The sequence below is a fragment of the Acomys minous genome, assembly GCF_964271855.1.
Source record: "Acomys minous genome assembly, chromosome: 8".
NCBI classification, from domain to species: Eukaryota; Metazoa; Chordata; class Mammalia; order Rodentia; family Muridae; genus Acomys; species Acomys minous.
This window is the reverse complement of record NC_140489.1, coordinates 10421167-10446037: the sequence shown is the minus strand read 5'-3', so window position 1 is coordinate 10446037 and position 24871 is coordinate 10421167. Positions and strand designations below refer to the sequence as shown.

The 24871-nt window shown below is 50.8% G+C and overlaps 1 protein-coding gene and 2 long non-coding RNA genes across 9 annotated transcripts in view; 2 read left to right on the top strand and 1 right to left on the bottom strand.

Annotated features, from left to right (window-relative positions):
- Positions 1 to 32: 32 nt before the first annotated feature.
- RTL1 (retrotransposon Gag like 1) lies at positions 33 to 24837 on the bottom strand. The gene is made up of 4 exons (XM_084792556.1): positions 23092 to 24837; positions 21729 to 21797; positions 4686 to 14057; positions 33 to 4143 (listed from the first exon to the last, which is right to left on the bottom strand). The coding sequence occupies exon 3, from the start codon at positions 13970 to 13972 to the stop codon at positions 9779 to 9781; it is 4194 nt and encodes a 1397-aa protein (XP_084648682.1). The 5' UTR covers positions 13973 to 14057; positions 21729 to 21797; positions 23092 to 24837; the 3' UTR covers positions 33 to 4143; positions 4686 to 9778.
- Positions 12816 to 22523, top strand: LOC311603598. Its single transcript, XR_014781174.1, has 3 exons — positions 12816 to 12926; positions 18359 to 18520; positions 22458 to 22523. It is a non-coding gene; the product is annotated as an uncharacterized lncRNA (long non-coding RNA).
- Positions 22599 to 24871, top strand: part of LOC311603597 — a 38296-nt gene continuing 36023 nt past the window's right edge. For all 7 annotated transcript variants that reach the window (XR_014781167.1, XR_014781168.1, XR_014781169.1 and 4 more), the window contains exon 1: positions 22599 to 22756. This is a non-coding gene — a long non-coding RNA (uncharacterized lncRNA). The remainder of the gene's footprint in view (positions 22757 to 24871) is intronic.

Genomic DNA, 24871 nt, shown 5'->3' with positions numbered 1-24871 from the left:
GGCTCGTGAGGCCCTCCCCCCCCCATCTGAGTTCTGCCCTATCTTGTGTCATACAGACCCTCCCCCCTTCCTGTGGTCACAATCTCTCCACTCACATGCCTCCCCCTTCACCTGTGTCACCCTCTCCCAAGCTGCATGTAGCCATCTCTCCTACTCATGTCATACCAAGGCCACCCCCGCCCCTTTTTGGAGTTTCTAATGCAAACTCCTGTCAGGCCATGTGCAGACTTTCTCCCACCTCCCTGTCAGCAAGGAACGTGTGTCACATCAAGTTCTTCCATTCATGTGTCACACAAGCCCCTTGCGTGTCAAATCAAACTCCCACTCCTGTGATGTATCACTTCGCAGCCCCCACTTCCAAGTGACACTGAATCCTGCCCCCACTTACGTCACCTGGCGTCCCTCGCCTCAGTTACACAGCCACTGAGTCATGGACACGGCAGTCATGTGGAGCTCCTTCTCAACCTGTGTGCTCCACCAAATCCTTCACCCTTCCTGTCACATTGAGTCCCACTCCCTGATGTCCCCTCCCCCCCCCACTCCGTCCCTCATGTGTTACCTAAAGCACAGTCTGTATACTACCTTTTCTGTTCACAGGGCACGCTGACCTCATGCTTGTGAATTGCATAGTCCCTTCTTCAGTGTTTCACACCAATTCCCCCCGCTGTCTGCATTTACACCTAGGTATCGCACCCCCTGAGTGTCATATGTCCCCTCAAGCCCTTTCTCCATTCATGGGTCATGCTAAGCTCCTCCCCCCCCTCACCCCCGTATAGTTACATGAAACAGTGCCTTCCTGGGTGTCATATAGACAGGGCCTCCACCCTGTGTGTGCCACATTGAACTCCTCACAGATCCATTTGTCATCCTGCACTCTACCTCATGTCCCTCCGTCAAAACTTTACCTATGCTTTCTAACCAAGACCCCTCCCCACCTCTCCTGGCACGTGGAGTCTTTTCTCATGTCTCGCCACTCCTAGATCCCATGACAACCCTCCTTCCCCTGTGGCACGCTGAACCTTTGTCCCCTCCCCTTAGTCACACAGACCTCCCTTCAGTCATTGTCACTCTGAGTCCTTGCCTTCTGCTGGGTCCCGTCCTCGCTCCTCCATTGTTATGGAACCCTCCTTTTCACTAATGTGTTACACAGAGCGCTTCTCCCGCACGTGTGTCACATGTAGCTCTGTACTTAGCCACGTATCACACTTTCACTTTCTTCTACCTGTGTGTGACACTTTGACACTGGGCTCCTCTACTGTGTTGCACCCAACCCCTCTCTTACCTGCTCATGTCTCACACAGAACCCCTCCCCTTCCAAGTATCACATGGGATCACGCTACCTCGCTATCAAGTGTCGTCTTACGTCTTTCCTCAGTCACGTGTCCCACAGTTCCTCATTCCTCCCCTGTGTCATCCCAGGTCCCTTTCTCCCAATGACACTCAGAGCTCTGAGCTCTTTACCTTCCCACAAGACATTTGCGTCTCCTTTTCAAAAGTGTTTCTCATCTAGACTCCTTTGTATGTCAAAACAGAAGGTTTTATACCCATGTCACACACACAGTCCCTCCCACCGCCCATGATTCACAGTAAGGGTCTTGAGTCACACCGAGGAGTCTCTCCTCATGTGTCACACTCGGCCCCACCTCCTATGCCTGATCACAGTAAGTTTCTCTTCCATGTTTTTACAAGAAGCACACCTGTTTGTCTCACTATGCCTGTCCCCTTCAACTCAGACAGACCCCTCCCACCATGCTACACTCCCATGATCCTCTGTGTTCGTGTGTTACACTGCTTCTTACGGCTCATGCTGGCATCACGCTGAGTTCTCTCCTGTTCCCTTCATGTTTTAAAGTTATACTATCCTTACCAGTGTGTCTTAGAGAGAAAATTTCATGATGGACCATGCTTAGCCCCACCTGTGTGTCCTATAGAATACCTCTGCCCATATGTCTCACAGTTAGCCTAACCCCACCCATGTGTCCTGTAGAGAGAGCACCTCTCCTTAACATGTGTCATGCTTAGCCAAGCCTTCCCATGTGTCCTATAGAGAGAGCACTTGTCCTCAACATGTGTCATGTTTAGCCCAGTGCCTCCTACGTGTCCTGTAGTGTCCCACTCCACAGCATGTCAGGCTTAACCTCTTCCCTCTCGTGTATCTTTTCGAGTACCTTTCTCCATCCTGTATCACGGTGAGCCTAGCCCCATCCACACGCCCCATACAATGCCTCTCCCGATATGTGTCATACTTAGCCTAGCCCCATCCATGCATCCTGCAGAGTACCTCTCCTGATCCTGTGTCCTGCTTGGCCTAGTCCCACTCATGTGTCATGGAGAGCACGTCATCTCATGTTCTGTGCTTAGCCTCGCCTCACTGGTTCATCATGTGGACTCCAACTTCTGTTCCTGTTTCACCCTGAGCTCCTTCCAACTCTGACAGTGTCCTTCACTGTTGTGTAGTAGTTAGAGGTCTTCTACCCATGTGACATGACACACCTCTGCCTCATACTCATCTCCCGCCCCACTCATGGGTCATACTGATGACACTTTACAGGGAACATAGCTCTCACCATGCAATACTGATGTCTGTCTCACTGGGCCCTCATGCATGTGACAGTGAGTTTCTTCTCAACTCAGGTAACATTCAGTACCCTCTTCAGTCATCATGCGTTATATAGAATTAGGTGCCACCCCATTTTTTTCTAGTATTGTGTCACAAGAAGTCCATCTTCTGTGTCACGTGGGACCCCTTGCACCTGTGCTTCCCACTACTTACTCCCTGTTCACATTAGGCCCCTCCTTTACTCGTGTCATGTTGAGGTTCAGATGAGTACCTCCAAACCATGTGCCACATAGATTCACAATCCCTTTTAGTCATCACAAACTCTTCTCACGCCCCTGATGTGTTACACAGAACCTCTCTCGGGTTATGAAGTCCTGTCTCTGCGTGTAATACACTGAGACCTTTGTGTCCCCTAGTTCGCGGAGCCCACCTCTCTAGGTATGCTGCTGTGACATTCATCTCCGTGTCACAGACTAACTTAACTCGGATGTGTCCCGTTTAGTCCATTTCTGTCATGTGTCATGGACACATTCCTCTACCAGTGTCATACTGAGCCCTCTCTCTTCCTGTGTCAAGGGTCTCCTCCTCTTTCCCAGGGCACATTGAGCTCCCTGTGTACAAAGGTCAAGATAAGCCCCTCCTCTTTCTGATGTATCATGTGACCTCCCTCCCATGCACACCAGATTTATATTTTTTCTCTCATGCATCATGGATTCTCTCCCTAACATGTCACTAAACTACTCCTCCTTCCTGTACATCATGGGGCCTTTCCCCCCCCCAAGTAGCTACATTTAATTTAATTCCACAGTCTCCCCAATATGTTGTGGATACCCTCCTGTGCATGCACATGTGAGATCTGTGTTCTCCTCTCTTCATCTGGCATATCAAGTCCTTTATCTCTCTCCCATGTGTCATGGAACCCCCTCCTCTACAAAGGGTTACTCTGAAACCCTCTCGACTCCCATGAGCCATATAGCTTGCCCCCTACCTGTGTCACTTTGAGACCCTCTTCCTTCTGTGTCATGGAATTGCCTCTGTCATGCGTCACTGGGCCCCTCTTGTCTCCCATGGTATGTAGAATCCCTTCTCCCCTCCTCTCTGCAGTCTCTCTTGCCACATTGTCAGACTGCAGGAACCTTTTACCACTTGCAGGTCACACGCAACTCTTTTTCTACCTGAGTTACACCGAGTCCCTCCCCACTTGTGTTGCCCTCAGCCCTTCTGGGACCTGTCTTCTGTCTGGCCTCCCACCGTTACTTTCACATACTTTCCCAAGGAATGTGGTAGCTTCACCCCATTATTCAAAAGGGTTCGTTGACTGCCCCTGTGTTGAGACTGGCGGCAGCGTAGGTGGGCAAGTGTGAAGCGAAGCTGGCAGTGGGGAAGATTCGTGTGGTAGTCGAGAAAGAACACTGGGACAGGAAAGACATTTCTCTTTTGTACTTTATTCATATATAACCTTGATGCAAATGTGCCATTCAAGCTGGACACGGTGTCATAGGCCTGTCAGTCAGAGCTCCACCTGGTAGCCCGAGGCAGGAAGATGGAGATTCAAAGGTGACTCTGGGTTACACAGTGAGACCCTGTTTCAAAAACAAACATAAACAGGCAAGCAAAGAGCAGTTTTTGTTTTTAGTTACTCATAGAAGCGTGTAATTAAACCCCATCTGAGGACACTTCTCTCCCCCTCAGAGAATCCAAGGCGCAGTTAGCTGTGCCTGCAGTTTGTCCCCTTACCGGTGAGCAGCTGCTAACCCACACATTGTCTTTGGGGTTCCAACTGGAGCTGCATAAGCTCCTGCTGGTTCCCGTGCATCCTTTCTAGGTTTCCAGAGGAGCCCACCGGACACGCGCCTGGGAAGGCCGCGGCTGCGCAGAATCTACCTTAGCAGTGTGCCTGGCACTCCTGTGCCAGCAGATGTCCCTCCCTCCCTCTCCCCCTCCTCTCCCCTCCCTCTTCCTTCCCTCTCCCCTCTTTACATCACCTGGATCTCCTCCAGAGTTTATAAGAGATCAGTTTGGATAAGTGGCGGGGTGGGGGTGGGGGTGGGAGAGTCCCACAATGCCACAGGTGCCCTAGGGCTGGCTGTCCCTGGCTGTCACTAGTAGCAGGAGTCTGTCCTACCTGTCGTCCGGGCTTCTTGCATTGCTTCTTTTCAGGAGGAGGAGGAGGAGGAGGAGGGTCTCATCGTAGTCAGAAGTTGGGGGGTGGGAACGGCGTCATGCAGGAGTTGATTGCACAGCCATTCAGCTCCTATATGATGCCTTTCTTCACCCCCTTCAACCGCGCGTGGTCTCCAGACCCTCCTCTGCGTCTTGTGCTGTCCGGGGTGCATCGTCCGGCTTGCTGTTTCCTGGCATGTGTTTGTTCCTTTCCTACAGCTCTCCAAGTTCCTGGAGGGGAATGCCTAGGGCTGGGCCATCTCTGAGGTTCTTCTTGGAGGGGGAAAGCTAAATCCTTCGTGGGACATTCCCTGGGGATGGGCCAAGGGTCACCCTCTGACTCTGTGGCCAAGGGTAGACAGGTCAGAGGTCGATCCTAGGCCTACCCTAGGGCTTCTCCCACTGGGATCCCAGGAGCTGTTCTCTCTTGGAAGCTCCCTGAGGGGACCCAGCTCACAGGATGGAGGAGGGGTGGATCCTAGAGAGATGGAGTCTTTTTTTTTTCCGGGACAGGGGGCAGGGCTGAGACAGAGCAGGGCTGAGCCTAACCAGCGCGCTCCTGGAACAGGGTCTCCTTGAGGGGCCTCTGCCTCTACCCAGGATTATTTTTTTATGACCAGGAGGCTGAGGTCCCTTACAGGCGGCCTCTTACTCTCTCCTTGAGCCCTTTTGGAGACGTCTCACCTCATACCTACAAACTCTGGATCCCCTACGAACTATCAGGAATCACCTCGTCCCCCCCTCTGTGACACCCTGCCCAGGCTGGGGTGCCCATAGAAACTTCAATAGCACGATGAGCAACGGGCATAGAGACCTTCTTCTGGACCCTGGGAACTCAGGCCATTGCATGCAGATAGGACCCATCTCCATCCCTGCGACGCTACCATCACTAACTGCATTAGCCCGCTATGGCAGCCAGCCCTGGCACACGGGAGTGCCCCGAGTGGGAAGCCTTGAAGCTGTGAAAGGATTTGAGAGTGGGACAAGGAGGACCCAGGCCCCGCCCTTCCCTTTCCCACCCGTGTCCACCATCTCTCTCTCCCCTTCCTTGCTCCCTTCCTCGCCATCCCCGCCTCCCTCTTCCCACCTGCGCACCTTGTATCCTTCATTGGTGTCAGGATGGTCCTGCTGCTCCCTGTGCTCACACAGGTGGATGGACGTCCAGACGAGGTTCACTGTTCAGGCCTCAGATCATGTCTGATGGGCATAGACCGTAACAAATGGTCCCCTGGGGCCCAGTGGCAGGGCTCAAGGTGGGTGGGGGTAGTTGGGGGTGTGGGTGGTGTTAGTTTCTCACTTACCTTTCCTTTTCTTACTATGGTGCCAACCGAGGTTGCCCAGGTGTACTTGGATCTTCTGCCTCTGCGCCAGCCTGGTTAGGAGCTGGTAAAACTCCTGGCTCAGGGTCCTGTGTCGGGACCCCTAGTGTGACCCATGGCCACTTGCAGGAGGGAGTGACAAATCCTGTCCTGCTGGCTGGTAGTGGGAGAATATGCTGTCACTGACTCTCGAGATGATATGCCTGGCTTGGAGCCTGCAGGAGCATCTTATAAGGGGAGGAGGACGCAGGCAAGAAGGGGTGGCCAAGGGAGGGCCTTGTGCTCTTCTTTGTCCCCGGATGCTGTGGGAACTCTCTGGATGGGGACTGAAGCCTCCTCCGGGAAGTGGGAGGGGGGGGCACCTCCTCAGTGGGTGGAGTCTGCAGCCAGGGGTGGAAGTGATGTCATCGTCACCTAGTGGGGACTTTCACACCAATTTCTTCCTTTGCTTTTCTCTTAGGAGAAAAAAAAGGTTTGTGTCCCGCTTTTTAATCTCTCTTTATAAGGGGCTCCATGATAACCCACTGATAACCTACCGTTTCAGCGCGTCACTGGCTCTCTTTACAGCCTAGGCTGCCTTCTTCTCCCGTAAATGGGGACAAAGCCCCCGCTGGGCAGATTGGTAGGCCAGCATGCCTTTATTGCTTCTTCATAGTTTGTGTATATGTGGGTTGTGGGTAAATGCGCCCACCTCTGTGGTCAACACCATTGGCAACCTCTTGCCAGGCTGCCAGCCCACTGGTGAGCTTCATTTTTTTCCCCCTTTACTCACTCTTGCAGTGGAAGGAGTTGGGTGCCCTGGCAGCAGCAGGGACTCAAGGGTCATCTGTTCATCCACTGTACCCAGAGAAGGTCTCACCAAGCAGGGACAGAATTTTGGTTTTGAGTCCCAGCTTTGTGTGTGGGGTCCCCAGGTAAATTATGCTAGGGTACAGGACTGGTATGTTTCTTTTCCCCCATTGGGACCCCAGTCCCACCTCAAGGTCATGGACCTTTCTTAGGAATTCCAAGCAGAGTGTCATGGTGGGCAGGAAGTACTTGAGGAACCAAGGACCCAGATGACCCATCTTGTCTCGAAACTGACCTCTCCTTTGCCCCTGCTTCTCCCCACCTCAGGTAATAGGAAGGCAAGTTAGTGGGAAAGTAGTCCCCCTGCCACTCTGAGCCAGAGGTTTCTGTGAGCAGCTTACTAAGCAGATACTGGAATTAACTGCAGCCAAACCTCTGACCTTGTCCCATGCTGAGTCATTTGGGGGCTATTATAGATATGTAAACAGACAAGATAGGACATTCTGTCTCTGGGGGGGGGCTGTTGTGATGTCAGCTATATGTGGGGTTCAGACACTATAGGTTACGTGAGAGGATAAAAGCCATAGGAAGTCTTCCCAGGCCTGTTGTGCCTGTGCTTCTCTATAGCCCTCTCTGGACCATGATTTTCTGAATAGATAGCACAGAAAGCCTCTGGATGGGATAGAGGGTAAAAACTGTGTTGCTTGCTCTGGGCACTTTGTGATCCCTTTGAAATCTCACAGAAGCCCCCACCATGCTCTGCATGACAGACAGGGAAACTGAGGCGAGAAGAGGTTGCCCCATATTCAGGAGCCTCCTGGGGCCATTGGCAACTTCCTTAAGACCAGGAGAGGATGATCCCCTGACCTGAAGCCTGAGATCCTGCCCATGATCTTCAGGTGCTACCGTCAGGGGTAGATTCCTTGTTAAGGAGGCAGTAGCCAGTTGCCCCTGAGGACCCATAGGGCACAGTGGATCCCAGTGTGGGCTGCAGAAGGCACAGAGGGGGTGGTGTTGTGATCTCAAGAATGTTTCTCTGGGACCTAAGCGCAACCCTCTTGCTGGAGGTGGCATGGGGGAGATGAAAGCAGGTGAGGGAAGTTGTCACACTGCATTGGGTAGCCAGGGCCTTGACACATTATCAGGGCAGAGAAGGGTGTCTTCAGGTTAACTCCGGGCCAGGTTTCCAGGCAGGATGTAAAGGGCAGAGCTAGTGTCCCTAGAGTATGAGGGCCCAGTGTATTGTACCCCCATACTATCCTTGAGTTCACACTGGGAGGGGGTCCTTGGTTTTATACTCTTAGTCTTTTTGCACACTTCCTGTGTGTGTGTTGGGGGGGGGCTGCTGTTGGGTAGGAGGTATATAGACTTTGTGAGTGAGGGACATTTCCCCTATTCCTTTACTCTCCCAGAAGGCCCTTCCCTTTCCCCTGCCCAGAGTAATAAATATGCCCTCATGATAGCCAGCTTGAAGGTGAGGACCCAGCCCTTCTCCATTGGGGGCAAGTGTGGGAATGGTTTCAAGACAGTACCCATAAACCCTCCTTAGCTGTAGGCACTGAACACAGTCAGCTGTCGCTCATTTCTCATGTGACTCAAAGACTGGGCCCAGATGAGAACAGGGATTTCTGGTCGCCCTCCCTCTGCCCCATGAACCCTGTGTCCATTTTCCATGTGTAGCCCCTCGTTGGAATGAGCCTGAGGCAGGGGCAATGGAGTGGTTTCCCTCTTTAGGAGGAGGAGGAAGAGGTAGAAGGAGGAGGAGGAAGAGGAGGAGGAGGAGGAGGAGGAGAGAAGCCTGTTGCTATGTGAGAGAGTCATGCCCTCCCGACCCTGCCCCTCCCATCATTGTAGCTGCCCACCCCAACCCTCTCTGCACCCACCATCCTTTCTCCTCTATGGCTCGCTGTTCCCCAAACCTATCTCCTGATTTTCACCCCTCCCTTTTAGAACAAACCACAGAGTTAGATAATCTTTTATTCTCTTTATTCATGGGGGGCAAAAAGCAGGTGTGGAATGGAAGAGGATGGAAAGAGTCTCTTCCCTGTGGCAAAGAGCGGTGGTCTGGTCAAAGCACTCTTGGCTCCTTGGCACAGGTGGCTGGGCATCTGGGGCTTCACCAGTGTCTCTTAGGGGCTCCCTCCTTTATGTGAGGTCTCTGGCCCCTGCACTGTCCACATATCAGTTCGGGGAGGGAAAGGGAGCCCCACTTGGTGCCTACCACCCTTTGTGGTGTCCCCTGAGCCTCAGGGGCATTCAGGGTGGGCAAGTCCATCAGGTAAGTCTCACTGGTACGTCAGATGCCCCTGGAGCGATCAGAGTTCAGGTAAGATTAGAGTTCAGGGTCAGATGAAGTGTCAATGGAGCCAGACCAGACAGGTAGTGGGGGTGGGGGTGGGTTTGCTTGCCGGGTGAGCTGGGGTTGTGGGAGGCATGGCACCACAGCACCTCGGGAGGAGGGGAGGGGGTGGGGGTGGGGCCCAGGGGAGTTGGAGCACCGGTGTGGAGGTAGAAGTCAGTGAAGCACCCAAGGTCAGTGTCCCAGGATGCACAGGTGGCCGCACGCCATTTGGGTGGTGGTGGCGGTGGGGTCCCTGGCATCTGCTTGCTTGGCTGCGCCTGTTGTGTCTGCTCTGCATCTAGCCTGGGGTGACAGGGGTCATCACTGCTCATCACTGTTTTCTCCTCTCCTTGATCTCACACCCGGATGTGGGCCTGGGGCCCGGACAGTTAGGACAGGGTTGCACAGTCTTGGCTGGCTCTGGGACGCTGATAGTTGGCAAGTTGTTTAGCACAGATGACGTTGCTGGTTGATGAGGTGAAGTTGTGGCCCCCTTCACAAGTGGGGTTCCCCTTGGGTTAAGTAAGAGTGGCGAAAGCGGGTGCTGGATTTGAGCGAAGCTGGCTGAGGCACAAGGGAAGATAGCAGACACTTTGGTGTGTGTGTTCAGTCAAGTTCGTCATCTGAGTCAGACAGTTCCGCTAGCCTCTCCCGTTCCCTGGCTGGGGAAGGCAGGGCCATTCTGGAGGCCATGCTCAGGAATCTTGTGAGGGCCCTGGCCACCTCATCTCTGCTAAGCAGGGTAAGCCGGCCGTCGGCACCAAGGATGTAGAGTAGGCGGTTGTTGAGGAAATCTAGGACCTCTGGGTCCAACAGGTTCCGTGGGCGGAAGGTGACCGCTTCTCGGTCAAGCAGGAATTCTTGCACGTCGTTGTCCTGCGCGTCCTGCGAGGTGTCTTGCAGGCCGTCATGCAGGCCACAGTGACGGTAACGTTGCAGGTCGTCTTGCAGGGCTTCTCGCAAGACGACATCTTCATCACCAACGACGTGCAGCTCCAGGTATCGGTGCTGGTGGAGGTCAGGGAAACTGTCCTGTTCGGGGTTGGCTCTGACCCCGAAGAATTCACACAGGGTCAACCAGAACCCAGGAGTGAATCGCAGGCCCCGTGGGGGGCGGGAATGCAGTGCATTCCGATGCCAGCACCTTGGGCCCAGGAACAGCTCAGCCAGCTCTCGAGCTGGGAGGGTGTTGGCACCCACTAGAGGAGGCATCTGGCTGAGCAACTGAACAATGGCTGTGGCCATGCCACTGCTTGCGATGAGGGTAGAGTCCAGGACGAGTCGGAGTGTGTGCCCGTGCTGAGGCCTGGCCACCTCCAAAGAGGGGGCAGGCAGTGGGGAGAGGTGCCGCCTCACCCTCAGCATCACCAGGAGGGCTGCCACACCCAGGACACTTTTCCAATAGAGAATGGCACGGAAGAAGTTTAGGACCACGGCCCGGATCTGGGCCACGCTGAAGTGGGCCAGGAAGATGTTGAGGATCTGGTTTATTGGGATGGCAGACAGTAGCTCCTGCACCATGACCTGCCTGTTCTCTTCTTGTTCTTCTTCGTCTTCACTGTCCTCCGAGTCTGAGTCTGAGTCTGAGTCTGAGTCTGAGGACTCGCAGATCGGGTCCCTATGACCTCCCCTCATGGCAAGAAGCAGCAATGGTCTCATAAAGCTTCCTCTTAAGCCTCTCTGGTTCTGACTTCTCCTGAGGTACAGGGCTCGGGGGTCATCTTGATCAGGCAGCTCCATAACGTCAAAATGGAAGTGAGAGAAAAAGAAGACCCAATGCCCGGGGAGAAGTACGGTGAGCCTGTCATTATTCAGGGAGGCTAGATCCTCTGTGTTGAGAAGGATCATGATGGGCTCCTCGGTGTTCTCCAGGTAGCGGCACCACACCATGAAGGCAGCCCGGATTGGAAGGATCCTCATCTCCACTTGAGGGTACTCCACCTCCATTGGGGAGAGGTTTCGTGAGTAGAAAGCGCAGGTGGCTTTCTTGCCAGTCTCCTCGTCGGTTTGGATCAGGGAGGCGTACAGGAAGGAGTCGATAACGCCTGTTTCCAAGTAGAATGGGTTCTGAGGCTTAGGGTGGTAGAGGACGGGGGCTTTGCGGAAAGCCCTCTTCAGGGACTCGAAGGCTTCCTGCTCTTCCTCTCCCCAGGAGTAGGGCTCTGTGCTCAGCAGCTGCCTCACCAGGGGTTCTGCGATGACGGCGAAGTGCTCTACGAAGTGGCGGTAGGGATAGACAAGTTCGATGACGCTTTGTAGGCACCTCCTGCTCATGGGGACAGCACACCCCGTGATGATGTTCATGAGAGTCTTGTTGAGTTTCACCCCTTTGGGGGATAGCACGAAGCCTAGGATCTCTGCGGTCTGGCGGTGGAATTGGCTTCTGTCTAGTGAGCAGTAGACATTGTGGTATCGGAAGCGGACCAGGACTTGGCGGACGTGCAGGAAGTGCTCCTCCTGACTCATTGAGTAGACCAGGACCTCTCGGCCGTGGCAAATCACAAAGAGACCTAGGATGTCTTTTAGGATTAAGTGAATCACGTTTTCTGATTCGTTGGAATAGGAGTCTTGTGTGAAGGGCCGGTAGCATCTCATCTGGTCGAGGCCCAGACCGAAGGCTGCTCTCCATGTGTCTTCCGTGCCAGTGAGGCTGTAGTCCACATTCTTTTTCTTTTGACCCCCAAGCAGCTCCAGCTTTGTGAACCATGCGGCTCCATGTAACTGGTCAAACAGTTCTGGAATCATCTGTATGTAGTCCTGTCTGTCATGCAGCATGTCATATAGTACCCAGTATTGCTCTTGCTCCTTGGCTTTTTCTTGCATCCTGGCGCTCACAGATTTCGAGGACTTTTTGGGACGACGCCTGTGACGGACGCCTCTTCGATGATCACTGTCTCCAGCCTGCTGAAGCTCAGAGGGCTCTGATTCAGAAAGATCATCGGATCCGTCTGAGCTTGGCTGGTCGGAAGTCTCATCATCAGCTTCTTCCTTCGGGTTAAACACGTCGGCCAGGTCTGAGTACGGGTGCGGCAATCCGGGCAGTAGGCTCATGCTGTAGTTCTCCAGTGCGATGCATGGCGGGGGTGGCTGGAAGCAATTCTTCAGACAGTAGGGAGAGTGGAAGGTGCAACGGCCTCTGTTCCAGTCAACTTGGGGTGCATGGGTTCGGAGCCACTTCATGCCTAAGACCACAGAGAAGTTGGGTGAAGGTACGATGTCAAATTCGATGTACTCGTAATGGTTCTGTTGGACACACATTAGAGGTTCGGTGTACAGCCAGATTGGTTCATTGCCGAGCAGGGAGCCGTCCACAGTCTGGATTGTCTGTGGATAGGGTTTCTCGTAGAGCTCCACGTAGTGTTCTTGGGCAAACTTCTCATCCATGTAGTTCCCTTCTGCTCCCGAGTCCACCAGGGCCTGCACTGCGACACTGTGGTAGGGGCTCACCCTCACCAAGAGCAGCAGGAAGATGTGATCACGGTCGATGTCAGGATCATACTCATTGGGCAGCCAGCTGCTCACCATCCACTTCTCCGGGGCAGGTGAGTCAATCCAGGTCATGTTTCGTGGGCGGGATTCGGGGGGCAGCCTGAGCACGGCCCTTCGCTCTGCCAGCTTGTCTTCAATTTGCAGGACAAGCACAAAAAGGTTCTCCAGGGAATTCGGCTGAGGGATCCGGAACAGGTAGTGCCTGATGTCTTCATTGAGCCCCTGGCACAGGTGGGCCTGCAGGACATCATCTGGCCAGCCTAAGGTGGGTATCAGACTCTGGAACTCATTGATGTAGTCGGCGACAGAGCGGTTCCCTTGCCTGATGTTGAACATGGCGTCTTCTGCCACACGCAGTGTCTGCCGATACTCAAACTTCTCGGACATGGCCTCAAGGAAGGCTGTGTAGTTGTTTATCAGGGGGCTGTCCTCCTCTACCAGGGCATTGGCCCATTCTAAGGCTAGGCCAGACAGGTGACAGATGACAAACTTGACCCGCAGGCGTTCGTTGTAGATCATGGATGGGTAGTTCTGTAAGGTCATCTGGCAGAGCACGATGAACTCGTGGTAATCTCTGCGATCTCCAGAGAAGTGCCTGATGGCAGGCAGCCGGCCTTCATTGATGGCTTGCATCAAGAGCTGCTCAGCCACTCTCTGTTGTTCTTTGAGGTCTTGCATTCTGAGGAACAGTGAGATGATGGACCCCATCATGGACATGACTTCTTCTGCAGAGTTTCTGGGCTCTTCCTCCTCCTCTTCTTCCTCTTCTTCCTCTTCCTCCTCTTCCTCATAATCATAATCATCATCCTCATCATCTTCATCCTCATCATCACCATCCTCATCCTCATCATCATCTTCATCATCACTGTCATCTTCCAGGTCAGTCTCATCTTCTTGCTCAGACTCGATATCAGATACATTGAATGATGGTGTTTCATCTGAGTCATCAGATGCCTCACTGAGTGGATCCGCCCCTTCCTGATGTGAACCATTGCATGACTCCTCCATGTCTTGGAGTAGGTCATTGGGTGGATCCTCTTTTTCTTCATGTGGGCCACTGGATGGCTCCTCCATGTCTTGGAGCAGATCAGTGGGCAGCATTTGCATTTCCTGGAGAGGGCCACTGGGTGGCTCCTTGCTTTCCTGGGCTGGGCCACTGTCTGAGCCCGCCTCCACCTCTGCCTGCACCTCACTGCTGCCTGGTGTCTCCTCAACGGTGTTGGATGAGCCCTCGGAGGACTCCATTTGTTTTGATGATGGATTCTTAAGCTCCATCATCGTCTCAAATGAGTCTTCAGAGGGTTCTATCATGTCGTCGGTTGGAAAGGAGTGTGCTCTGAAGACTGGTAAGGTTGTGATGTGTGTGGTCAGAGACCGCAACCCTGGAGATCAGAACCTAGGGACAGAAGGAATAAAAGCAGGAAGAGAAGCAGCAATTTAGGGTCTTGAGATGTCAGGATCAGAATCTCAAGGAGAAACCAGACAGCAAAAGTAATTAGAATCAGAGAGAAACCAGAGAAATCCTTCCTGCATTTAACGCAGCCTCCTCCTCTGGTCACTTGGGCACCTCGAGGGGAAAGACTTTTTCAACCCCTGACCTGCCTCTCAGGCGGAGTCTGACCGCCCCGCCTGCCTACTTCCTCCACTGGAATGAGAAATTCACAGCCCATAAATTTGTGGAACAACTGGCCCAGAGCGTCTTCTGTGGCAAGCAAGCACCTGGCAGGGCACGCTTCTGGCCCATTTTGCCCTGGTACCCATGCCCGGTCAGTTTCCCTTCCTGTCTCTATTCACTTGAAAGTCACAAGGGGTCACATCTCGGTGCCACTCGAAGCCATTGCTGGCAGGCTTGGTGGTCTGGAGCCAGCCCAGTGTGCTTGGTTGGAGGCGAGAGTCTGGTAGGGAGATGCCTGCTGTTTCAGAAACTCTAGGGAAAGAGGAGAAATCGGGCACTTGGCCACTCTCCTGGCAGTTGGGTCAGCAGCCAAAAATAGCTTTTATTTCCTCCTCCAGGCTCCACGCCGAAATAAATGGGAGAAAGACATAGCTTTTGGTTTTAATTTTCTCCCCATAAATTTTTTTATAAAATGCCCACTGTGTGCTGAAAGCTTGCACTTTCCTTGCTTCATCCTAGGTCACACTTGGTTGGGGGAAGGGGACATTTCTCATTCTTAATTTTATCTCTGTCCAAAGCCACATTCTCACCAGCGCAGAGCTGGAGGTCTCCAAAAACCTTTCCCAGCCTTTCAAAAATCTCCTCTCTCAGGATTGCCCCCTTGTCTGCAGGGCTCCTGGAGCCCTCAAACATCTGGCCTCAATTCTGCGCATGGAAACATTTCTGCATGCCTCTCGGATCCTATCTTTGCAAGTTTCCCCTCTTCGCAGGCAGGGCCAAGCTTTTCATTCTCAAAAGTGTCCCCTTTTCTCTGTCACTGTTCATTTCCTCTGGTCTGGGGCTATATCGAGCAGAGGTACGAAGTTGGATGAGAGAAGGGCATGGGACCTTTGAAATTTGATTGTCTGGTAATTTTTCAAGATCTGGCCATGGGAGAGTTTAGTGCACGGAAATTGAATTTAAAGGGATGTATTGGTTTGCAAAACAAATTAAGCTAGTGATTGAATAGCTCAGCCATATAGCTATTGTCTTTATGAATTCACCATCTTCTGTTACTTCTCAGTTTTCTTTTTTAGGGCCACTGGGCTGACCTATCCAAGAAAGGGAGAACAAACCAAATAAACAAAAATCTCCATGCTGTCCTTTATGTAAAACTCCCATTGGCTAAAGTCCAAACCTTCCAGCAGGATACAGAATTTGGATCTGCAGTTTCTCAGAATTAGACATACCCTTGTTAGCATGACACTTAAATTTGATCGTGCAACCCCTCTGATTAAAGCCTCTCACTGTTTATTTACTGTCTGCAATATTAAATCCAAACCTATTGTATAAACACATCTGACATGTAAACTTACCAAAACCCATTTTCTGGCTAAAATTGAAAGGCCTTAGCATAGTGCACAAGCAGGACTTGTCATTCTTGGAGGTAGAGATCACAGTTTCTAAGCCTGTGTCCAGACAGTCATCTCACAAACATGCACAGCACAGTGTACAAATCAATGTGTTTCCTCCTCAGAAATGTAACATTTTTTAGTAGTTCATCTACAGGTTCATTTGTCAGATATAAAAATCTCAGCAAGCCTCCCACTCAAAATGGCTCATGGTTTCAATTTTAAATTTGTAGGAATCTGATTTTAAAACTAGATGACACACTTTTTAAATAAAACGCCTATATTTAAAATACACTAACCAAAATGATCATCAAATCTTTCTCCTTTCTGACTTTCAACCAAAAATCTCATGTCCTAAAAATATTAACATGCCTGGATATCAGAATAAACTTTTAGCAAGATAAACAATTTTTATCTCATGATTTCCCAATTTAACACACACACACACACACACACACACACACACACGATACCACATTTCTTTCTTATACTATGAAGTTCCAATTGCTTGGCATAAATTAATTTTTTAACCAAGCGATTTAATCGACAACTAACCAATACAAAACCACAGATTCACAGACCACTCCAGAAACCATTGACTGCCTCCAACCCAAAGCTCTTACATGACAACAAAAGATTGCCTTTCCTGCAACATGCATGCCCTGGCTTCTGCTTCCACTCACAGCCTCACAGAGCCTCTGCCTTACCTATGAGACCAAGTCTTACAGTGTGATCATAAAGCCATGCATTTCTCAGCCGACTGAGCCTACCCAACAGGCAAAGTTCATGATGTCATTCTCCTAAAATCTCACCATGGCGGGAATCCAAATTCCTCAGCATGGCAGGACAGCGTACTTCTCATATTCCTCAACACCGTGTCAAACTTGACATGCTATATAAATTCATTGTAACGTCCAAGCCCTGTCTATAGGTGACCCCCACTTCTCAGCACAGAAACCCCACTGCGTGCCCTAGTACCAAGGGAGCGGTGGACACTCACCCATACATTAAACTGCTCATGAAACCCACACACCTTAGCATAAAGCATGCTTTAAATCATCAAATTCCTTTGGAGGCAAAACGCTTGACCATTTCACTCCTTAAAACTTCCTTGGCCAAATTTCAAGCACACCCCGACCCCCGCAAAAGGATTCAAACGACACCTCACCCTCACTCAGGATGCAATAGTGCCTTTGATGTGCACAGGGGTCACTTCTAGCCATGTTATAATATCGGCTCTTCTCTGCTCAGTTCGTAAACTATAAGGCGTCACTCCCACATGTAAAACCTTGCAAAGTTTCTTTGTAGCATAGAGCCCCAAATTCTTAACAGACACAGCAGTATCTTATCATGTCACTTACCTCTGGGCTGGGCTATTAAAAAAGAAAAAGAAAAAAAAAAACAACAACCAACAAATCTTCCCCCATTACACTTTAAGCTGTTTATTGGCTTAAATCCAAACTTCTTCGAGTCATATTCTAATCTGACATGTCATCCCTTAGAATAAAATTCACACGTCTTAGCACAGTTCATTAAATCTGAGCTTGTAACTCCACCTTAAAAACGCTGCAATGTCTCTTAATTGTGCACGACATAAAAAGTCCAGATTCTTGGCATACGGCGAGAATTTGATTTCATAACTGTGCTATGTTGTATCTATCAAGCGCGCGCGCACACACACACATACACACACATACACACACACACACACACACACACACACTCACCATGTCACTCCGTTAGAATTGGATAAATCAAATTTTTAAGCATGTGCAAAAACCTCCTCCCGTCAGAGCCTCTAAATACATTCCAAACTTTTCTACACAGTCCCCATCTCGGCCATGTAACTCCTGTAATTAAAACCTTTCCTTGGTGTCAACATTAATCATATCTCCTTGGCGTGCCCTGAGAGTCAGACTTTGGCATTCTCTCAGCATATAAAGTCAGAATGTTTGGGCATGATCCTTCAATGTGTGCCTGTTAACTTTCCTACTTATGATTTCTCAGTGTTTCTTGTTGCTTGTAATAATAAAGTCCAAAGCTGTTAGCCATAAAATATGTTTTATCATGCTTTCTACAAGCTTATCTCCCACAAGCAAACAATCTCACCATTAAGGTTTTTTTTTTTTTAAACTTTTTGGCAGAAGTCCAAGCCCTTAGTGTGATAGAAAGTTTTGATCCCATCACCCCTCAAAATAAAGTCCAGATTTCTACCCCAGAAACCCAAATCTATTCACAAAACTCCCCGTGTAAGGTTTTCTCATCCATTTCCCCATAACGCTCAAGAGTTCCACTGTCTTTGTGTGATACCCTCATTTAACCATGGCACTCTCAGCTTCCAACCTGTCACATTTCATGGCCATGACATAAAACCCAAGAGCTTCAGTGCTAAATGGAGCCTGGAGCAAGTATAGTTTGTGTTGAAAACATATAGATCGCTCCATGTGCTTGGGGAACGAGAGCCTAAATTGTTTTGCATGAAATAAAAATGTTCACCATCCACAGCTTCCTTCCTTGTTTTCTCCTCAGGCATTTCTCTAGAAAACCCTGACTCACATGTGCCTCCCCCCACCCCATACCCAAAACCCATCTTGATTTTGTTCTTTCTCAGAGCTTTGTATTTTTCAAAGTCTCCAGCCCACTAGTTCACCCAGCAGCCCTATTCTTACTTTGTTTTTTCTTGTGGCTTAGGCATCTTTCATGGACCCCAAAGAACTGGAGATTTAGCACCACACAGCCCATCAGCAGCCAGGAGGCAAACACCGTGCCCTGAACATTAAGGCCATGCTGGAGTGAGTGAACCCTTCCTGTAACAAGCGGAGGAAATTCTATGCAAGGTGGCCCAGCTCTCAGGTATCTGTCTCTCTGGGTGGACCTGGGGTGTGTCAGAATGCCATCCTTGCTTTCTGATGTCTTTTGACAATCGGTAGCCTTCACCTGGTTTCTGCTCTCCGCCTCTTTACCCTCTTGCCTGTAGGATGTGTGGAAGGAAAAGGCTCCTTCAAATGCATCTCAATGGATGCTTTCAAACCTTACCTAATTTCCTTGATTGGGAAATTTCTATGAAAATCTGGATCTAGCACTTAGGGTTGGGAGGTGCCCTTCGGGTCTTTGGTGGGACCCTCTACCCCACAACATTCAAGACAGACACCCCAGTCTCACCACTGTTAGTGCCCCAAGACTCGGTCAGGTCAGCTCCTTGCTTGCCTCTGAGCAAGTGGCCAATGGGGTCAGGGCTGCCACGGAGCATCTATGAAGGGTTCAGTGAGGGGGGGGGAGGGGGGGGGCAAATCCCTCAGCGAATACCTTTCCCTGAACAGTAAAGGAAATCTGATTTTAAAAATAGAGCTTGGAAGAGGAGATGAGGAGATGTTTAGGAGCCGAGTTGAGTGTTGCACACGGGTGGGAGGCAGGGGCTTGGAGGAATTAGGGGAAAGGTGAGGATGAGGAGGAGGGAGGAGGGAGGGAGCCCCCCAAGATCCCAGGAGGAGGGTAAAGCCGAGCAGAGATGAGGACAGCCATGGCTCTCTAAGACTTGCCTTGCCATACCCGTGGTGTTGGCTACAGGATGAGGGTCAGATAAAGACCCTGCACTTTGGAGTTCTTGCATAGGACATTCAAGTGTGAGGGACACAGCCACCAGGTCTTAGGGAAGAAGTGGCCTCAGGATAAATATCTCTCTGTCATTCTTCCACTGCCCTGGCCTTCTGGTGGCACAGAAGCAAATGAAGTGCCAGGAAAAGGGGAGACACACAAGGACAACAAGGGGCACACTTACGTTGTTCACTTATTTTGTTAGACTTATTCTACAAATGCCATGGTCAGGATGTGACCTTGCCAGGTGGAACAACAAAACCCTCAGCAGGGTTTCCCAGATGCCCCATAAGGAGCTCAGGTCAGATGCCAGGGCCCAGCACCGTTAGAGTCTGCAGAGAGCAGGCTGGGCCCAGCCCACATCTAGGCCTAGCACTCCACCCTGACTTGGGCATCTGAGATAGGAGACCCTTCAACCTTCAGGGAAGCATAGCAGACTCCCCCCCTGCCCCCTGTAGTCTGGATAGAAATCTTCAATCATCAGACCTTCAACCCCATGATGGGGTAACTATGTTTTTGAATGGGGGAGGGGGGAATCCCATGACTCAGGGTAGAAAGTGAATCAAAGTAGATGGAAGACTTTCAATCTTGGGTTTCCTACCAGGGTCGGAAGCCTCTAGCTGAGGACCCTCAACCTGTCGCTTGCCCAGTCGTGTAGAGGCAGAGCGGCGCCCTTGACCCAGCAGCATTGTGTCCTGGCCCATCCATGTTTAACTGGCAGCTTGAGGGGCGGGGGGGCAGCTGGATCACTCTCCCAGAATAACCATGGACGGGGAGAGTGTGCCACTGTGGGGAGGGGCTGTGGAGCCATGCGGGAGCTCACCCTTCCACTTTGGGCTGCCCCAACTGCAGAACCAATCAGCTGCTCCTGAGGCTAAACTTTCCTTTCAAGGCATGTGGGCAGAGGAGGGGATTGGAGAGGGAGGAAGTCTACGCAGCTGCTAGCTAGCCCTGTTGCGTCCACACTTTCTATATGACTTTCTTTTCCTGCCCCTCAGTTTCCCTGTTTTGTTTTTTTTGTTTTTTTTGTTTTTTTTTTTTGGTTTGGTTTGTTTTTTACTTTCTTATGGAGTTTCTGAGTGGTGCTTGAGGGCTACCCAGGTTGTGTAGGCACAGGCAGGGCCTGAAAGAGCCAATGGAGCACAGAGACTTCCTGCCCTCCCTCAGTCGTAGTAGCTGTCCTAGCTTTATCTAGCTAGAAGAAGTGTCTCCCTCTCTAAGCACTGGCTGAAAGCACGGATTGACTTCTCCTGGCACCCGCCTTGACTCCCCACCTCCTTGCCTTGCTCTGGCAAGCTCTTTGCCATGCCTGGTGCTGTGAGGCCAGCATGCATGTGCCTTGATGGCAGCAGGTATTGGGGTGGCAGTGTTTTAGAGCTTTAAGGCGGGAAGACCTCACCCTAAGGGTTCTGAGAGGTGGGGCTAGACACAGAGGGAGAAGGTGGCTGGCCCCGCAATCCCGCAGTTTTCCCATTTTGAATGGAAATGTAAACTGTGAAAAGCCATGCAGGAGTCTGGGCCTGCTTTTGTTATTAGCCCGTATCTGATTATTGCTTTCAGAGCACCCACTCTAGTTTAGACAACATTGCACGGCTGGTGTCAACTTTAATTTTCCTATTAGCCCCATGAGGGGAGCAAGCCATACATTGGAGAGAGTACACTAGAGTCAATGGGGGGACTTGTTGTCCAAGACCCTTGATTATCAATGGCAAGAGTACAGACCTACACCAGTTAAAACCACTCTGACCCGTCGCAGAGTGGCTGATGACTACACTGTAAAGGATAAGGGTACGGCCATGCAGAAGACTCAGGCTGGTCCAGTCACAACTGGAGCCTCCGTGCCTCAGATAAGGCTAACTAGACCTTTTCCATCCTAGTGAAATCTGCCCGGTGCTCTGTTCTGTCTTAGCCTCCAGTGCCTTGCTTGGAGGAGCACCTTACCATTGGCAGAGTTTAAGTGCCATTTGGAGGGCCTGGCGCTAACGACCCAGCTCCCAGGAAGGTAGAGGCAGGGCTAGGGCCCTGAGCCAGGTTTCTCCCCCTCCCCTGGTAGATGGCACAGGCAAAAACAGGTGCCCAACAGGGATCAGGCAGCTGCCATTTGGGGACCTGGAGGGCCTCGTGGCCAAAGGCTGCCTTCATTCCATGCTGCTGATGTGGTCAGTCTCGTGGTCTGACAGTCAGCCAGACAAAGAAGTGGGGGCCTTAGTGTCTGCCTCCATCTCCCCAAGAGGCTCGTGCTGTCATTCCCAATTCATTTTGGCTTATTTGGTGCCAGCAGAGGGACAGGATGGGATAAGACAGCTGGCTGAGGCTCCACTAATTATAGCTGCTCAAGCATTAGAACAAAGGTATTGAGTACCCCAGAATACGTCCACACTAACCTTTAACCTTTAGTCCTGAGCATGGCCACACCCTATCCTTTTCACTGGGCAGAGGCCAGCATGGGACCTCTAACCCTCCTTACCTTGGCTACAAGTGTCCAAGTGGATCTCCTGTGGTCCTTCTCGACTCGAAGCCCGCTTCTTTCTCAAATCTGTTGGATAAACGTATTTCCTTAGCTCTGGAGGAACCATCTAGTGCTAACTCCCCGGTCCCTTTGCCTAGTCCCCAGAACAGGATTTCTGTTTTGAGATGGCTTTTCTGCCCTTCTGTTTGTTTCCCATGTGCCGGGCCTGACTGGTTGAGAATTCACACACCAGTTCTTTCATTCCTTAGGATAATCCGTATAGGCTTCGCTTTCTAAAATTCCTACTTTGGATAAGAGGAACGTGAGGCTTGGGGTACACTGCCACCTCATGTGGGCCTAGTCGAGGGCCAAACAAAGAAAGCTCTTTGGCCCTGAGATGGGCTCCTGAGCATTTGGCAAGGCTTCTGTTCATGGAGGACCCCTACTAAGCTCCCCAGCAAATAGATACAGATTTGATGGGAGTTTGGCATCCTAGTCTCCTCTCCTGATGACCGTCCCTGCCAGGGACAAATGCTGGAACATTTCCAGGGTGGTCCCTTCTTTCTCATGCTGAATACAGTCCATAGTAACCTCTTTGATCCTGGCGTTAGTCAGCAATTGCTGTCCCAGTCTCTTCTGCTTCAAGCACACAGTAGGTCTACTGGTGGCAATGAGACTTGGGTCAAGGGCCCAGGGAGACAGGGGGACTCCTGACTCAGTGAGTGATTTCTCTTCTCCTCCTTCCAGGTAGCCTAGAGACAAGATGTCTGCCTTCTCCTTGCAAGGGAGCAAATGCCTGGCTCAGGATCCGATTTTAAGGTCTGTGCAATGATCTCTTTTCTTCTTACCATGTTAATTTAGCGAATTTGCAAATTTGTAGAATTTCCAGAATGGAACTAACTGGAGCCCTTCTTTTTGCAGCTGGGGCTCACTGCCCCTTAGGGGGCAGGGAGCCGGCCATCCCCGAGGGAGCCCTGATCCCTCCCAGGGTGAGGTGTCCTATGTGACCTCGGAGAACCAGCAGCCCAAGCCCTGTGCCCTGCCAGGCATGTATGCAATTCTCTCTTGTTCTCTGTTTTTTTTTTTTTTTTTTTGAGGAAGGGGCTTCCTAGAGGAATGGCAGTCACACAATCCTAACGAGCTAGTGCCCCTGCCCCGTCTCTCTGTGTGTAGCCAAGGGAGCCTTTAGTATCTGTTGCCTCCTCTGAGGATGCTGGCTACGACCCTCCTGATAGGGGCTGGAGAATTGCCTAGGGTCGGTGGTGGGGTGGGTTGGGGTGGACGACCTCGGAACCCTGACTGTAGCCACTTCCCCCTTCTCTAAGACCAGGACAGCAAGGCTCAAGTCTTGATATCTAAAATAGAACAAAATAGACAATACCTGGCAGGCGAGGAACCCTTGCCTCGTGCGGAGGTGACTCCTTCTAGGAAGGTCTTTCGCCTCTGGACACGTTTGAAAGCTCTTCTCAACATTTTTATGTCCAGAGGAAAGGGCTAAACAGGAAGGCGGGGTTGGGCAAACTCTCCCCCACCCCCTGCCCAAGGTGGGGGCTGTTTTCCGGAGGCAACTTTAGATTTTATTGGTGTTGCCTTTAGGCTATCTGTTTCCTCATGGAAGTAAGCCTGGGCTGCAGAACAAGTGTAGGGAGCATCCAGCTGGATGCTGCTTTGGGCTCATACTTGTCATAAAAATATTTTGCATTTGTGAACTCCTTGCCTGATGCCTCAAGGTGCTCAAAGGTGCAGAGCCCACTCCACAACTCCTATGGATGACATAGCTGAACTTTTAGCGTGGCATAAGTGATTTAAGGGCTGGCCATGAAGATAGAGGACTAGTTAGCTCATCTCAGATTGTTTGTTCCTGCCTCAAGTCATGGCAGGAAACTGGTCCTCATTTCCTCAGAGGAGACAGTTACCCAGTAAATGAAAAAGTGGCTTTGCAAGGGAAGACAAAGGTAGATGAGACTTTAGACCGCTGAGTTTAAAAAGGGTTAGAAAAATTTTTTTTGGTGTTCTGTGGGGAAGGGTCTCTGAGCCTGAAATGTTTCTCTGAAGATGTGGATGTAATCATATTATCTTTGTCACACATTCAGCCCTATGCATGTTCTGAGATTCTGACAGCCTATGACAGCTGCAAGGGGCCTCCCTAGCTAGGTCTGAAGCTCTGTATGCAAGCAGGACTTGGGGTCCCTTGGGGAGAAGAGGCCTTCTGAGGAGTTCAGAGTGCCGTGCACTACCTGACCGATTTAGCAATCTGATGCCAGGACAGGACATCCAGCTTAGCCCCTGAAGGTACTTGGTAACGTTGTGTAGGGCTTGAGAGTCAAACTGTCAATGCATACAGCAAGGTCCCCCAGCTCCCAGCTGGCCAGCAGGCTCCACAGTTAAGACACAGGCAGGCTGCTGTGTCTGCATTTCTCTAGAGGCCTGTGTCCCCTTTGCCAGCATCTATCTCAAGTCACATTCCCGGGAGCTCTTGTTGCCTGCAGCTAATCCCCTAGAACATGGGCCAGCGCATTAGCTTTCTGGGCCTCTTAAGGACCAAAAGGGAAAATGCTCCCCCATGGGTACACTGCAGACACTGAGGGAGGGGGAGTGGTGATGAAATCATAGCCTTAGGCTCACAGCTGCCGGCTACATGTCACTGACAGGCTGCATGGGGCTGGGGTTTCTGTGCTAGAGCATAGGAAACAAACATTTTTAAAAAGGAAGAGCAAGAGATAAACTTGTATATGCAGAACTTGCTTTGGACACCCATAACTGACTCAGAATTTGTCAGCTAAAATGCTCATTGCATTTGCTTGTTTGTCTGCTTTAGCCAATATAAAAAAACCCCTCAAACTAATAAACTAAAACCGAAAACAACAACAACAACAACAAAAATACCAAACCCCCTAAAACCAGAGAAAAACAACCACACAAAATATTTATTGTAATAGTACAAGAGATAGTAGTGCTAATTAATGTGGTCGTTGGTTGGTAAAAAGCAAAGTGTACCTAGCACTTAGCCCCCACCTCAAATTAGTTGCTATGGTCCTGCTGGGCTCCTGCATTTTTCTGTATTTTGCATGTATCTATATACACAACTCCAGCATATATGACTTTGTTTCTTTTGTACATAGGCTATTTGAGAGCTAGTAGTTTTCCTTTTGCATTTTGTA